Genomic DNA, 14,318 nt, shown 5'->3' with positions numbered 1-14,318 from the left:
GAGGTTTTTCCGCTTGCCTCTTTATGCTGAAGCAGGTCTGACAGCAATACCATCATACCTGCTCTTCACACCTCTCTCTCTCTCTCTCTCTGTGTATATTTATAATCTGCCTACTGCCTGGTCACCTTGTTTCATTTCTGCTGCTACTTTTGCTGCTAAACACCCTCTTACAGATCCTGGAGAACCCCACCTCCAGAACAGTGAAACTCAAAATGCTGTCAAATGTACAAGACAAACCTACTGGGAAAAAAAGAGAGTGAAATAAAAATATTTTTCGAATTTCTTTCTGTTCCAGTATTGTAGCGGTTACAACTGCAAATGCAACATTTTCAGAAGGAAACACGATTGTCAAGTTGATGATAGTGTCCCTTTAAAAAGCCTTTGTCTAGTTTCTGCTTCTCAATCTTTTTCCATGTATTTCTCAGTGTTCCTTTTCTCCTTCATGCTATGTAAGTAGCGCTCAGCACTGTATGAGATAAAATTCTATTCTACCCCAACTAGCCATTTTCAGGTAATAACTTGGACGCTGTGAATCAATCTGCTCTACCCTGATCTACACTGTCTACTAAACTGCAACTGAGATTCATCCAGGATGTCTAAATACCCAGGAATATCTGGAATAAAAGTATTTGAGTCCTTAGCCAAATTAAAATTTGAGGGAAGGACGTTGTTTGTTCTTAGTAAGAGCTAAATTCAAACAATCAAGGTCAAAACTTCTCTCACAACAGAATGTTGAGGGACACTCAACTCGGACATCACCATATCAACTCTCACTGGCTGGTCAGTGATCTTGATGGCAGAGCACTGTTCACTAGTAACTCTTGAAAGCCGATCAACTTTTTTGTAGTTGTCACATACACCACAGATGTTCATTTCAATACCCAGCCACTTTTAACTCATCTATAAATGACTTTCCCCAGGAAAAGTGTAGTGAGTATAGCTTTGTAAAATGTTTGAACAAGATGGCCTCAAACCTGTGCCAGGTCAGTGTAAAACAAACTAATCAAATGAGCAACAAATGTAAGGTTACTCTTGTGTAGAAAGTAGTTGTATACATTAATATAGATACACACACACTTTGGCAAAGGTTTTCAAAAAGTGACTAGTGATTTTGACAGTCTCCATTTTTGAGGGCTAATTTCAGAAAGTGTTCAGCAACCACACTGTGAAAATCAGGTCTCTGTAAGGTGACTCCAGTTAGGCACCCAAAAAATGAAGCCACTTTGGAAAATTTTGTGATTCATCACCATATATAGTGCAAACTATTTACAAGCCAATGAGGCAATCCCACAACACTGAGTTCAATGGAGAGCCTCCAACAACAGATCTATGTGGCACTGGACAGGCCTGCCTTGCGGGCTGATCCAAAATCAAACATTTTATATGGGGGTGCAAATTATTTGACTGCACCCCGCATCCTGCCTTTCCTTCAAAACTCTCTATATTTTGCAGAAACCTTATCTCTTCAGTTTTCAAATATCTATTTTGTGAACAGGAAATTATATCTAAAAACATTGCACTGCTAACAAAATTGCAATCAAAATTCAGAAAATGTCTGCGTAAAGCCAATTTTACAGCTAGCTCCCTGGAAAGTCATAATATCACTCTTCTTGTTCCTTAGTATATTTCATTCACACTATGTTATGCTCCATGGGGTATTTCTCTACATGAAATCTGTGAGGGTTTGGCTCCAAAATATCCCAGCATAAAACTGAGCTTATGGAGCCTCACTCAGAGGTTGCCTGCACCCTTTTTATCGGCACTGATTTAAAAGAACTTTAATAGGCCTGGTAGACTTGGAGGATTCTTCGGCTGCTGGCACTTCCCAGCTACACTGCTTCAGCCTCCCTTGCAGCAAACAGACAGATGGAACCACAACCTGTGGATTTTATAACACCGGGTTATCTGGCTGCATTTCCCGCTTCTTCTCCTGCAAGTCCCAGTGAAAATAATTTGTCTTTGAAAGAGAAAGGGTGATGCTGCAAGAACACGCAAGGCTTAAAGTGGTTTGGGTTACCCATGGTGGACCTAGTCAAAAATAATACAGGCATCTGAGGATGGTTTGAGTGGGGCTGGCTGCTGGTAAGGGGAGAGGGCCAACGCGGCTGAATCTGACATTACATCTGCCAGCCAGCAAGCAGAAAGCACAATACCAAACACCCCCATCCCAGGGGATTTGCCTAAAAGTGACCATCTTGCCTCAGGACTTGATGCTGCTGCTGTAATGGCACATGCGGGGGCCTGGAGATGGGGCGAAGGTGCGTTTTTCTTACATTCTACCCTGTGCATGAGCTGTGTAAGTTCATAACAAGCCAAGCACAAAGGGCCCTGAATGGATTCTGTAGTCACTGCTCTCATTCAAATAATAATAAATAAATGTCAAAAACTGTCCATCTGAAGATAAATCTCCTGGTTTTGGTTTATACCTGATCCTCGAAAGAGGGATTTGGTACTATCACCAGTTGGGGCGCACCGGGGATCTAATCTGGGTCATCGTAGGCCACTTGTGTGGTTGGTGTATTCACATAGTGCCCGCTGACGAGCTAAGTCAGACAATTTCACCTTGCTCTTTCACTTTGGATCTGCTCACTAGTATTAATTAATAATTTATTAAGGGGGCTTGAAACTTTTTATTCATCAGGCATGAAACTTCCCCCAGCCCTTCCTGACATGGCAGACCTGGTTTTGCTCAATCCTCAATTACTTGGGGTGAGATACAGTTCCCTCACTTATTTCAGGTAGCACCTCACTCTGCAGGTTGTTGAGTAGTACTTACTCATGTGAATAATCCATGGACTACTCATGTATTTTTCATTGTGAGTAGGGGGTTGCAAAATCTGGTCCTGAACTATTAGTCCATTCTATTAATGCTACGTTTTTTACAATTGTTCACTAAGAAATAATAAATCAACATTATTATAATATCCTATAGTAACCCAATACAACAAGGTTAGCAGTAGTATAAAGCAGTGCTTGTAAGGCTAGAACTATATATCCTCTTCTTCATTGTGTATGCCTAGTCTGACATCCCATGCTGGTTCTTATATCCAAAAATACATCAATAGCTCAAAAAACACAACTTCAATCTTCTTTCAAGTAATTTATTTCCTTTTGTCCCTTAACACCTGGCTACAAAGAGAATGGGGAAAGATTAAAACACACAAAAGTGATTGCATAATTCCTCAAAAAGGTGCAATTAAGTGAACTGTGGTTAAAAAGTGACCACATCAAGGTGAAACTGCAAAGAGATTTCAAGTGGGAAAAGTTAATCATTTAAAAATACAATTAAAATTTTAAATGATTTTTAAAAAATAAAAGCACTACAGGTCCCCAAAGCCAGACATGTTTTAGATACATTTTGGGTGATTTTTTCCTATGGGTTAATCCTCATCTCTGATTCCTGTCCCATCTTCTCTTTATTCTGCTGAATTAAACTGTAAATCATGAAATTCTAGGAAGTACTGGGAACATTCAACAGCACAGGAGGTGTTTACTGGATGTACCAGGTACCTTCAGCACTAGCTAACTGGTTTATATAGATGATTGCAGTGCTTGTGAAAGCAAGAGACTGATAGCATTGATTAAAACCAGCCAGGCATAATGGGAGCTGGCATTGTGCAAGATTCCCTACAACACTCTGCCAGTGTACCTCAGTGTTGATCTCCACCACCCTATTATTCCCAGTCCTGAGCTGCTACTGAGCAGAAACAGAGACTCTGTCACATACTGTCAGGCAGGGGGGCAGTTAAGTGATGAGGTAAAGCAAAAAACAAAAATGTTTGTATATGTTTTTCATGGTCCCCTCTTCAGCGATGTTCATATTTCATTGATGAGGGTTTGTGCACATTATACTAAAATAGCTCTTAAATGAGGCCAGATTACAGGGCCAAATTCTCCTCTCCAAATTTACACTGATGTAAACCCAGGTATTTGTCACAATTTAGGTCTCACTATAGAATAAAAAGATGCTAATCAAAAATATTTCTAAAGAACAATGGAAGTGGATTACTACTGCTGTAGGACCTGATCCAAAGCCCATTGAAGTCAATAGAAATCCTTCCACTGATTTCAATGAATTTGGGATCAGGCCCATAACATGCACTAAGCCAATTCTGCTTCCAAGATACAAAGTCTTTTGCCACTTTGCCAGGCTGGTGTTCATACATGAGCAAAGCAGCTTCTTTGAAGGGTAAAATTCACACTTCCCTGCATAAAGGCTTTGCACAAGAAAGAGAAACCTACTTCTATTTAGGTACTCATATGGCCCACTTTACTGTAGCATCTGAGAACCTCACAATCTTTTGAATGTTTATCCTCATTAAGAATCCCACTGAAGCTAAGGAAGGACTCCAGCTTGTACGGTTCTGATAGAATTCAGCCCCACATATTTGGAGAATCCAATAAAGGAACAAAAAGACTCATACTTCTGTTGTGCCTCTACCAGTATTCCCTTGCACCGCTCATTCCTTCACTCCCTCTGCACCCTCCATCTCCCACTGAAATCAGTGAAGATCTCAGTAAAATGAACGGCAGGACTGGGCCTTATTTACATTCATGCTGGAACCGCATTAGCAAGAAGTATAGCTTTGGCAGCTCGAGTGCTAACACTGTTTCCCCAACCACTTTAGATTGGGGTGAACCATTTTATAAACCAGATTACAAAATCATAATATAAACCATTGGAGACCTAGTATCATTTATTCCCTCCCTTCTTTTACTGACTTATGTTGTTTTGAAACATCCTACAAAGTCATCTAATATTCACTTCTTCCACAATTGCCAGATGTTTATATTTCATGATCAATTTGCTGTATGGCATGCACTGTATTACACATATATTGTATTACATCTTATTGCCTATGTGGCTTTTTGGGGGCTGGGATCATGTCCTTCTGTGGGTATGTACAGTGCATAACAAAATGGGGCCTCGTATTTGACTGGGGCCTTTGCATGCTACCACAATATAAACAACAACAATAGTGTACATGTTATATAGTAAACTGTCTGAAGCCAAGCATTTTCCCATAGCACACAATAAACATACATGGCAAATTGCATTATGCAGAATATATTTATGGCTAATTTTTAAATTTAAACCATCTGGAAGTTTTTGTTAGATTGTTTGATGTGAAATGCTCAGCACAGTGGATATCTAATGATATCTAATAGACAAAATAGTATGATATTACAATATTCCCCAAGCTTTCCTATTTTTGTAACCCTCTCGACAATTAAACTGGCAGAACTAATATTTCTTTAAATTTTGTACATAATCAGTGGTACAGTTGCCAAAAACAACCCATTCGCAGAAGCCTCGCTTTTCTGGTTTCTAACTTACTACAGTCAAAAAGTGGAGTTGTGCTCTAGAAACACTTTGCTATAGAATAGAGAAGTTTGTCATGGAGCTATAGTTCAGGCTCGGTGGTAGTTTTCATTCTACATTTTATTTCACTGGGGTTTTAGACTCAATTATGCGTTTACATTAGGCTAAAACTTAGCAAATAATTCAAACACGAGAGCTATCCCATCTAAAATAATTAAAGCATTAAATTTGTTCTCCTCTGTGAAGAAAACCAACATGTTTTAGTGTCCAAATGAGACACTATTATGGTGTCCAAATGAGATTTTCAAGAACTTCCCAAAATCAGTACAAGGCCTGCAAAGTCAGCTACTCCAATCAGCAAGTCAGGTTTTACATTGTGCTGTATATCTGCGATCTGAATTGGGCCCTTAGTACTTAACGGACTAGTTGTTTTCAAAACACAGAACATACCTTTAGCTACTTTCTCGCTGCCTGTAGTTTCTGGGGTTTGGAGGCCATGTGGTACATTTCAGCCTTAACTTTGAATTTCCTTTATTTAGTAGATCAAACTTTGACATTCCCTGAAGGTACTGTGTTTTTTATGTAGCTGTGTATATCCTAGCTTGAAAGATAATATTGCCGTGAAACAGAACAGAGTATTAAATCCCTACAAGAAAATAACTGTATTGCACTCTCCAGTCCTTATTGCTATATTAGTCTGAATTAATTATATTCAATACTTGGCATTAAATACAATATTCACTGCAGGCTAAATTTTCTCCCTCCATGTATATGTGGCTCCCGTTTAGTCGAATGGGAGCTGTGCATGTATATCTGAGAGAAGGGGTAGACTCTATATCTATGCCCTGGAAACATGTCTAGGAGGTTTCTAAGAACTGACATACTAGCACAGGGAAGGGGCATAATGTCCATGAACAGTCAGGCAGGTTTCTCTCAATCTATCAGGTGTTTTAATTTTGATAATAGAGAGGGCAATATAAACAGGCAAACAGCCATGTGTCTTTATTTAGGCAATAACACTCTATGTTCACACTGCTTCGTCCCCTACATTAATCCTCCTTTCACATCCTCAGTGCTCCTTATTATTTGCACCTGCCTCCTGATTAACACCTCACTAATGCACACACCTGCCACGGTGCCAACACATTAACCCATGCACTCTGGTGTGGCTTTTTAAAAAATAATAATAATATTTGTAGTGGTAATCAAATGAAAGTAAATAAGATTCTGGGGGAAATACTGCAATGCCACTACAAAACATTTTATCATAATGGTATTAGTCATAATTGTATCACTTTTACCTTGTGCTTTCTGGAACTCCTCCTTCATTCACCATCTGTTTATAGTATCCACCTGTTGCCCCCTACCACAAACACAGACTGTAAGCTATTTGGGGAAGGGACCATCTTTCCATTAGATGTATGCATGGTACCTAGCACAATGGGGTCTCTAGGGGCTACTGGAATACAAATAACAGCAATGATGCAAAAGAGACAAATGAATAACAATGGGGATGCAAAAGAGTAGTGTGGCTGTCATTAAGACCCTAGAACCCACTTTTTCTTAATAAATACCATTACTTTTGTTAAATGGAAAAGTGAAAGTCACTGTATTCCTAGCTTAGTTTTTAAAAATACACTTATCATCCCAACCTTAGGCCTTGCCGATATGCAAAGTTGCACCCATTTAACTAAAGATGTAATGTAAAATTGATTTTGTTAAACTGGGTGAAAAGGGTGCACTGAGCACCCTTAAATTGATATAAACATGGTTTATCTTGATTAGTGCAGCTCAGTCAAGAGAGATTTGAAATAATCTGAAATAGGAGAGTCTACACAGGATTTTGCATGAGTTTAACTAAGTAACTTTAAAACCTGATTTAAGTTAAAGTGCTCAACTTGTGTGTGTGGTGTAGACACACTTAGGTGAGTTTTTATAAACCTCCATCTGCTTCCCCCATTCCCTCCCTTCATCTACCCTCTATTGTGACTGCAGGGGATTTTAATGATCATTGATACTTTTTTTAGTTTGTTCTCTTGCATAATGTGTACCTATCATAGTAGAGAGTAAATTCCACTTCACTGCTCAACAACTTTGATGGCATTGTTGGGGAATTACACTCCTGAAGAGGGCCAAAGAACATTTTCTCAGTTAGGACATGGCCGCTGACAAACTGAGGTCAGGAAATATTTTAAATAGGTTCCTTCTCTCCCTCCACACCCCCCAACGATCTAGATTAGTGTGTTCAAACACATACACACTCCATATCTACCCTATGCATGTAGATATCATATACATACAGTAATCATGTACAGGTGCACACACCTCTATACCTACTTTCCCTATATTGTTGACACACAGTCTTTGCATGTACACAATCTATACATGCAGACACGGTGATTATGCATATGTACACGCAAACATCTACAGCTATTCTGTATTTACATGCCTAGGTACATTTACAGCCCTCATATATAGACACTCAACCATGTCTATCTGCTATGTATCCATATATGTTTACCTACAGATACAGATTAGATCTAGCTACATGCATAAATATACATGCACACACGCATATAAACAGAGACACATATAAGGAGTTTAAATAAATAGGTGAATATGAACACTAATAGCCATTTATGGCAACAACAATGAAAGCTGTCCCTGGAGCCTGCATGTGGTACAGCAGCCAAAATGATTGAGTATCCACAGGGCATTGCTAAAGCAATGGCACACACATGGGCCTCCTTTTAGAAATGATTAATATTTAACTGACTTTCTGAACCTAGCTTTGTTTTTAGTTATGATTAGACAGCATGGCACGCCGAGCAGTCCGCAAAGGTCTGTGCGTTCCTGCGGGGCTGCCCAGCCCCACCCCGCTTCCACTTCGCACTAGCCAGAGAGAGAGAGAGATCCATGGCTGTAACCAAATGCCTTCCCCTGTGTTGGTGTGTGTCTAGAAAGAAAAGGGAAATCAGCCTGCGAGGCCGATGTAATAAGATGCTGCAGCTTTTGCGAAAGAGGTGAAATAATTTTAAACACAGACACACAACGAGTTTATTTATTTAGAAACTTGTTAAATAGAGTCTGGGAATTCAAATATTCAGTGTTGACATTGTACAGAGCTGGCTGGGAGCCAGCTTCAAACTCTCTAGAGAGATCCCCAATGGACAAGGAATCCAGGACTTTCGCCCCTCCCACTTGAACTAAATAGGTAAAAGTCATTAGTTATACCCACAAGCAATATCTGAATCGGAGTCCAATAATGTTGCCTCAGCCAGGGTACTTCAAAGGCGTACAAGTGTGTTTAGCTTTTTAGTGCGGGAACTGCAGCAATATGTCACACTTTTGAAACAGTTTTGTAAACAGTTCCTTCCCCTTTGCAGAGACATTTCTTAAGTTTCTTGTACCCCATGTAAACAGCCTTAATTAACTGGGGTTACATTTTTCATGTACAAATAGATCTATATTAATAATGATCTCTGCTTTCCGATTGCCCTGCTTTCTCTTTGTGTTTGGGTCCTTCTTTTTTTCTCGAAACCTTTGTAGACTACATACATTTCACTGGTGGAAGCAGACAGAAGGCAGACGAGGTGGAGAAGGGATGGGGGTTGCTGTGAAAGATGATCTAATTTTAGAAACAGCATCGGGGGGGGAGCAGAAAATTGTTTTCAAATTCAATGAAGTCTATCGACCCCAGTGAGTCTCTGGATGCCCTGGGAAAAAAAAATCACACACGCTTTCCATCCTGAAAAGGGTTAATCAAGTGCCTTGTGAAAATGTGCTTGGCATATAATGCGATTGTCTCGCCCCCTATTCCCCACCCCCCTTGCTGTGAAAGAGCCATCCGGGAACAAACTACATACTATTTGTATATTACATTATATATAGTGATATGCACACACACGAATCCCAAATAAGTGTCACGTGAAAGACAGATGGTAACCTCTGCACCTCCAAAGTTCCGGGCAGGGAAAGTGGTTTCCCCATTAAGACTCGCCCTGCTGATACTTTGCCACATTGTAAACTGCAGTGTGAACGTTCCGGGGATCCACGCTGATTCAGTGCCTATGCCCTGCTAGACCCAGCTGCCTCCAGATTCATTGCAGAGCTCACCCCAGCCCCCGATCTCTTCAGATTCAGCGTCTAGAGCCACATGACCCATGTCTAGACCCCCAGAATCCCCCAGAACCCGGACTCAGTGGCCCTGTTTAGCGGGATCTAATCTCCCAGACCTTCCTGGAGAGAGGCTGTTTTGACAAGACGTTTAGCTGTAGGAATGAGGGTGATGGTGGTTGTATTCCGCCCTCCCTATTTGGGGGATTGGCTTGGTTAGCTTTGCAGCGGGAGGGGGGAGAGGAATTATTGGGGGAATTATTGGCCTAGAAGTGGAGGAACACATTCAATTCCTCGTGTGCCTTAGATCGAGATGGGAGAGTCGTTTGGTTTCTGTGCACCAGAAATTTGAAGAGGGTGGGGGAGTGACAAGAGGCATGCTAGAGACAATAGCGCTGATCGTAGTACGTGTCCAGGTCCTCCCTTTACCCGGGCCCCCTTTCCTAAAAAGCAGGACTGAGAGTTGAAGAACCCCTCTCTCCTTCTCTGGAAGGCCACATCAAATCACTCAGCTAAACGGGACTCCTGTCAACTACTCCACATGAATCGCAACTTGTGAGGTGGGCGGGGGGGGGGGACGACTAGGAAACCCGTTTGCTTCCAAGCCATACAAAAAGTGTTATGGTTGGTGTGGATGAGCTGGATGGGTGTGCAGTACATAAGCTACAGATATCATGTATCATCTATGAAATATACATATCCAGAAATCCATTTAGCTATGAATTGGCCGAATGCATAGCGATATAGATGTGGAGGGATTTTTTTACCGTCAAAATAAATGGAGAGAAAGAGTATCTCCCTCCATCTTTTCCTTAATGAACCGTCTCTTTCCCCTTCCCCACTATTTCAAAATAGAGCGACGCGTTATTAACCTTCCTCTAAACTTAGAGGGTTTCTTTGACGAAGTATACTGAAATGTTTTAGGAGACTATTTACACAAAGTGCCAAGTGCAATAAAGAAGTACTAAGCCAGAGGTAATGGCAAATAAACAGCCTTGCTAAAGGGGGCTGAAAGCCTGGACACTGGCAAACATTTCCCTTTTCAAAAACAAATTCCCGGACAGAGTCTTAAACAGGCAAATAAACTTGCCAGGCTTTTAAGTAGTAGAGAGGCAAGTTACAGGCGCAGGAAAACCTGCTGGAACTCGGGAAAGTGTTATTTTACTATCTCCGATGGTTAGATAGCTCTGGACCTGCACTAAATTGCCTGTTTAAAAATAAAAACCCGGTGATAAAGTGTAAAAGTAACAAGTGCCCCCTTATTCACGTGCGTTCTCCTAATCTGATCACCTTCTGTCTCTTTACGAGGCTACTGGGTGGCTAATGGCTACCACTGGTTTAGACTGTACAGCCTGTTCGGTGCACGGGGTTGAGTTCTGTGAAGTGTCACTCTTCAGGAGTGATTTTCAGACAGGGATACAGTCGGACAAAAAAAAACCCGCCACAGTGTGACACCATTGATAGCACAAACGGTGGTCGCTGTAAATTACTGTCGCCATGCAGGTGCAATCCTGGAACTCTAAAAAGGTGCAGCGGTCGAGATAGTGTCTCTGCTCGGGAGCTTTGCAATGTGCACCCTTCTTTTCCCCATATTATATTCAGACTTCATTTCGAAAATGCCTTCAAAAAGAAAAAAAAAGTCTTGCCTCTTTTCCTTCCCTTTATTTTTACAGCTGGAGATTTAAAATATTCACTAACTATTCATAACGTGGCTTCTTTTGTTTCGTCTGAGATTTTTCAGGTTAGCAAAAGTCCCTAAATTGCTATTTCAATATATAGAGGGAAAATATAAGCATCCAATTTCCCTTGGTTAATTATGGGCAGAACTTTCCCGACTACTGGTGTTAGTCACAATTTGGGGGGTGTTGTCTCTAGTTTATTTCACACACACAGAGGCAAAAGTGGAATAATAAGAGAATTCCAATTGTATCCCGAGTGGGGTGTTTTTCCAAGTTACAGCCACAAAACGTTTCTTTTTATTTTTTTTCTTCTTCACAGCTCCGCAATTAAATCGTGAAGAGAAGGGGTCACAGGATGAAACCAAAAGCTGAAAACTTTTCCTGTTGAATGATTGAATTACAGGGGTCACCACTAATTTTCCCCCACCAGCACAGGCGCGCATACACCACGCCATGAAACTCACACGGTATTCGAAGGAGAAATTAAAGGGGTCTCAAAATACAAAAATCTCAACTTTTTAATACGATTTCCTTTATGAGCGTATTGTAACCGAAGGATTATATAATGCAACGCATCTGTCTAGGGAAAGCTGCTGCCGCTGCTGTGACTGCCAAGACATTCAACCCAAAGAAGAAAGTTTGAAAGTGATCAAATCTAAGCATTGCAAAGCAGCAGCAGCCCAGAAACGTTAGGGAAAATTTATGATACATATGTGCTAGTGAATGTAACACATAATTTTCACAATTAGCCTAAAAGCAGGGATGGTGACCTGGAAGCTTTTTTGTTTTCAAATTGTGCTGATGGATCTACTTTAAAATCAGCTAATCAAATATAGGTTGTTGTTAAGTTTCACAGAAAAGTAGATGAAGATCCAAAGATCTTTTGCTTTCCCTTTTCTCTAGTTACATATTTTTTCACTAGTAGACAAAAACCGATTGTTAGTCATTTATGATGTTATGCAGCGTTCCATCTACCATTTTCCGGCACACTTTCAGATGGAAATTAAAGTTGCAATTGAGATACATATCCAATGAAACTTGCATATAGTATATCCCTACTCACACACACAAATAAAAGACATCAGTTGTGTTTAAAATAAGACACGAAGGCAGGCTACTTTTCTTTTTTTTTTTTTTTTTTTTTTTTTTTTTGCAACTGTTGCAATTAAAAGATCATTATCGCTGTCAAAAAGGAGAAGATGGAGTGCCTGTAAAAATAAATAGAGCAGTATTTATGCCGATTGCTGAGACCCAAGCTAACACAATATAGACCTAGTGCAGCCGAACTGAATAAACTGCGAGAAAACGCCTGAAATTACAATATTTAGATCAACTTCATCCTGTGGCTCCAGTGGGCAGAGAGCTGATCTAGCGTTTAAACTGGGGCTGATGGCCCAATCACTTCTGCCCTCTCCCCAGCTCCTCACATATACTCCATTTACGAGGAGTCACGAAAAACGCTGCCACTCTGGGCTAGTGCTGAGACGGAATGTATTATTCGTCTGAAGCAGGCTCCGGGATTTTGTTGTTTGTTTGTTTTTTAAACCGACCAGAGCACTCGATCCCAAGGAGACATAGTGGAAAGTTGCAGGAAGCCACTGAAGAACGAAACCGCTTGGCCTCGTTTTGCAGCCAAAGCCCTGCTACCTTGCACCTTCAGACTGCACTGGCAGGAGATTGTTTGCCCCACGCAGGACGAATTTAACTTACACTAAAATCAAATGCATCAAAATCTGGTCAACAAGCCTTGTCCACTGTCACTCGGCACGCGCTGCGTTTGACAGCGTCTGCAATGTTGCACACAGGAAATAAACTGGAACATTTCCTCCACAACTATTTCTTTCTGTTTCCTGAGTGCATAGGAATGGGGCGGGAGGGGTCCCCATTAACGCAGCGTTTCCAGCGGGGGTGTGTGTGTGTCCCCATTAATGCAGAGTTCCCAGCCGATCCATTGAGCTAAGATTTTACTTTCTGCGCCTTCTCATTACCACCAATGCAAGAGGGAAGGGAGCCCCGGAGCTGCCTCCCTGGGCGCAGAGATTGCAGCCTCACGCCCCAGTGTCGAGAAAACAGAGAGTCAGAGCCCCAGGCTAAAGGTCCCTGACCAGCCCCCCTTCGGAGAGCTCCGCTAGCTACCTGTGCAAAGCACTAACTGGGATGCCCTCCTGGGAGAGCTAGAGGGAGGGGGGAGCTCTCGCTTCCCTTGCCCCCCCCCCCCCCACCTGCCTGGACTCTCCTGCTTTGGCCGCTGGAAGCTCATAGCGAGACCTGCCGCCTGACTCCCTCCCCCTCCCCTGACCCACACACCCCTCCCCTCCCCTCCCGAGCTTGCCGAGAGCCGACAGCGCCCACTATGGTCTCAGCTGCTCTTCGCAGCCCCGGCGGCGGCAGCCACCGCTCAACTTCCAGCGCTCGCCACTGAACTTTTCCTCAACTCCTTCTCCGCCTCCCAGCGCCCCCGCAGCCAGCCCGAGCGGCCGGGCAGCGCCTCCTCAGCGACCCCGCAGCCTCCCCCTCCTCCGAGATAAGCACACACACCCCCACCGCAACCCAGCGATCTGCCTGCTGGGGGGGGCTGCCTGAAATCCTCCCCCCACCCCCGCCTCTGATCCCCCCAGTCCCCGCCAGCACCCCCAGCCTGAGCCTGCGTCCGCTCTCCCAGCCGCTGCGCTGCGCTCCGGGATGCGCTCCCCGGCTGGGCTCCGGCGCAGGGGTGCTGGGATGCTGCAGGTTGCGTTGCGCCCCAGACCCCGGCGCATCCGACATTCCACGCAACATGGCAGAGAGCGGGTGAAAAGCCAATGGAAAGGGATATTGCACCTACTTGTGGCCAGTTTTCTTGCCCTGCCTTTGGATCTCATGCTGCCAGTCCCGCGCCGCTGCTGTGGTGGGTGGGGGGGGGGGTTTCCCTCTCGGATCTTTTGCTCCTTTTTCTCCCCCCTCTCTCTCTCTCACTCTCTCTCACACTCTCTCTTTCTCTCAATCCAGGCTCGCTATCTCTCCAGCATTGTCAGTTTGGACACCTTCGCACATGCGCACGGGCGGCTCCCCCCCCCCCCCCCCCCCACACACACACACACTCTTCCACATCTCAGCGCCGCCAAAAAAAGTTTGGAGCGATCTATCACTTCGATTTCAGGATCTTGTCAGCTGGCAATCGGTGGAGTGGAGGAGGCCGCCCAGGGAAGGGAGCGAGGACA

General features: G+C 43.0%; 1 protein-coding gene across 5 annotated transcripts in view; it reads right to left on the bottom strand.

The window, feature by feature from the left end:
* The window catches only part of MECOM (MDS1 and EVI1 complex locus), a 458,380-nt gene extending 444,273 nt beyond the window's left edge, over positions 1 to 14,107 (bottom strand). For 4 of the 5 annotated variants that reach the window (XM_073359440.2, XM_073359443.2, XM_073359442.2 and 1 more), the window contains exon 1: positions 13,943 to 14,107. In XM_073359440.2, coding sequence (XP_073215541.1) covers positions 13,943 to 13,979 — 37 coding nt within the window. In that variant the 5' untranslated portion in view covers positions 13,980 to 14,107. The remainder of the gene's footprint in view (positions 1 to 13,942) is intronic. The other variant, XM_073359449.2, reaches the window with a different exon arrangement.
* Positions 14,108 to 14,318: the final 211 nt, after the last annotated feature.

This window comes from Lepidochelys kempii, chromosome 9, assembly GCF_965140285.1.
Source record: "Lepidochelys kempii isolate rLepKem1 chromosome 9, rLepKem1.hap1, whole genome shotgun sequence".
Classification (NCBI taxonomy): Eukaryota; Metazoa; Chordata; order Testudines; family Cheloniidae; genus Lepidochelys; species Lepidochelys kempii.
The sequence above is the reverse complement of the archived record's forward strand: the minus strand, read 5'-3'. Positions and strand labels throughout refer to the sequence as shown.